General features: G+C 66.1%; 1 protein-coding gene across 1 annotated transcript in view; it reads left to right on the forward strand.

The window, feature by feature from the left end:
* Positions 1–1,734, forward strand: part of PIEZO1 (piezo-type mechanosensitive ion channel component 1) — a 27,559-nt gene that overhangs the window by 13,728 nt on the left and 12,097 nt on the right. Inside the window, exons 18-23 of the mRNA XM_010843994.1 lie at positions 1–41; positions 142–296; positions 400–576; positions 668–793; positions 869–1,069; positions 1,454–1,658. Of these exons, the coding sequence (XP_010842296.1) occupies positions 1–41; positions 142–296; positions 400–576; positions 668–793; positions 869–1,069; positions 1,454–1,658 (905 nt within the window). The remainder of the gene's footprint in view (positions 42–141; positions 297–399; positions 577–667; positions 794–868; positions 1,070–1,453; positions 1,659–1,734) is intronic.

A 1,734-nucleotide genomic window follows, 5' to 3' on the forward strand; every position in this document is an offset into this window, starting at 1 on the left:
GGGCACGGCCAGCCCCCACCAGGTCACACAGGTCCCAGAGGGTAAGTTCAAGGTGCCCAGACTTGAGCCCCGGAGCCCCATCTGCATGGGACAGGATGGCCCAGGCCCCTCCTCCTCACTGTCCCCCCAACGCCCCCCCAGCCAGCAAGTGGGGCCTGGTGGCTGAGCGGCTGCTGGACCTGGCCTCCGGCTTCTCGGACGTCATCACCCGCGTGCAGGTGCTGGTGCGGCGCCTGCTGGAGCTGCACGTCTTCAAGCTGGTGGCCCTGTACACCGTGTGGGTGGCCCTGAAGGAGGTGAGTGTGGACATTCTCGCATACCCGCCTGGGCCCCCTGGGTGCTGTTAGGGGGGCAAGGGGCCTGTGGGGAGGGCACTGATCCGGCCGGCGCCACCCATAGGTGTCGGTGCTGAACTTCCTGCTGGTCGTGCTCTGGGCCTTCGCCCTGCCCTACCCACGCTTCCGGCCCATGGCCTCATGCCTGGCCACTGTGTGGACCTGCATCATCATCGTGTGCAAGATGCTGTACCAGCTCAAGGTGGTCAACCCCCACGAGTATGCCAGCAACTGCACGGAGGTACGTGTCACAGTGGAAGGGCGGGCACAGAGGGCCTGGGTGGGGGTCCATCCCTGGGGTCAGCATGCAGTGCCTGCCGCTCCTCTCCCAGCCCTTCCCCAACAGTACGAACCTGCAGAAGACGGAGATCCGCCAGTCCTTGCTGTATCGCGGGCCTGTTGACCCTGCCAACTGGTTTGGGGTGCGGAAGGGCTTCCCCAACCTGGGCTACATCCAGGTGAGTGCAGCAGGCAGGTGGGCCGGGTAGGGGGCGCTGTGGGGCAGGTGGGGCCTGACTGCCCTTGCCCCTCAGAACCACCTGCAGATCCTGCTGCTGCTGGTGTTTGAGGCCATGGTGTACCGGAGCCAGGACTACCACCGCCGCCGGCACCAGCTGGCCCCGCTGCCTGCCCAGGCTGTCTGCGCCGAGGGCACCCGCCAGTGGCTGGACCGCGAACTGCCCAGCTGCCTCAAGTACTACGTGAACTTCTTCTTCTACAAATTTGGGCTGGAGGTGAGGCGGGGGTCAACTCTTGCCCCTTCCATGGGGTTGGGCTCAGCCGCAGGGGTCCTTGCCACCCTCTGTGGGGCCTTTGCTGAGCAAAGGCTAGAGTGGATGGGGGGGTGCAGACCAAGGGGGCCAGGTGCCCCAGCTGGAGGTGGGCTTGGGCTTGGGCTCAACTCTGTCGTGGGACCCCCACCTAGATTCCCCCAGCATGGAGACGTGTTTAGCCTCTCTTCTCATCCAGGAGAGTGGTCTGGGCCGCTGCCCCCATCCTGGGCACAACACCCTCTGCCCCCCAAGGCCACCCAGAGGCAGAGTCAGGAGGACCCCCCACCCCCACCGCCGGCTCACTGTCCTCACTCTGGCCACCCCTTTCCTCTCTGCCACCCCCAGGTCTGCTTCCTGGCGGCCGTGAACGTGATCGGGCAGCGCATGAACTTCATGGTCATCCTGCACGGCTGCTGGCTGGTGGCCATCCTTACCCGCCGACGCCGGGAGGCCATCGCCCGCCTCTGGCCCAATTACTGCCTGTTCCTGGCGCTCTTCCTGCTGTACCAGTACCTGCTGTGCCTGGGTGTTCCCCCCGCCCTGTGCATTGGTGAGTGGGCCGCTGGCTGGGCACACGCTGGGTGCCTTGGCCACTAGTGTGGCGTCAGGCCCCTCCCACCTGCACC

The sequence above is a fragment of the Bison bison genome, unplaced genomic scaffold (genome assembly GCF_000754665.1).
Source record: "Bison bison bison isolate TAMUID 2011002044 unplaced genomic scaffold, Bison_UMD1.0 scf7180017864192, whole genome shotgun sequence".
Taxonomy (NCBI): domain Eukaryota; kingdom Metazoa; phylum Chordata; class Mammalia; order Artiodactyla; family Bovidae; genus Bison; species Bison bison.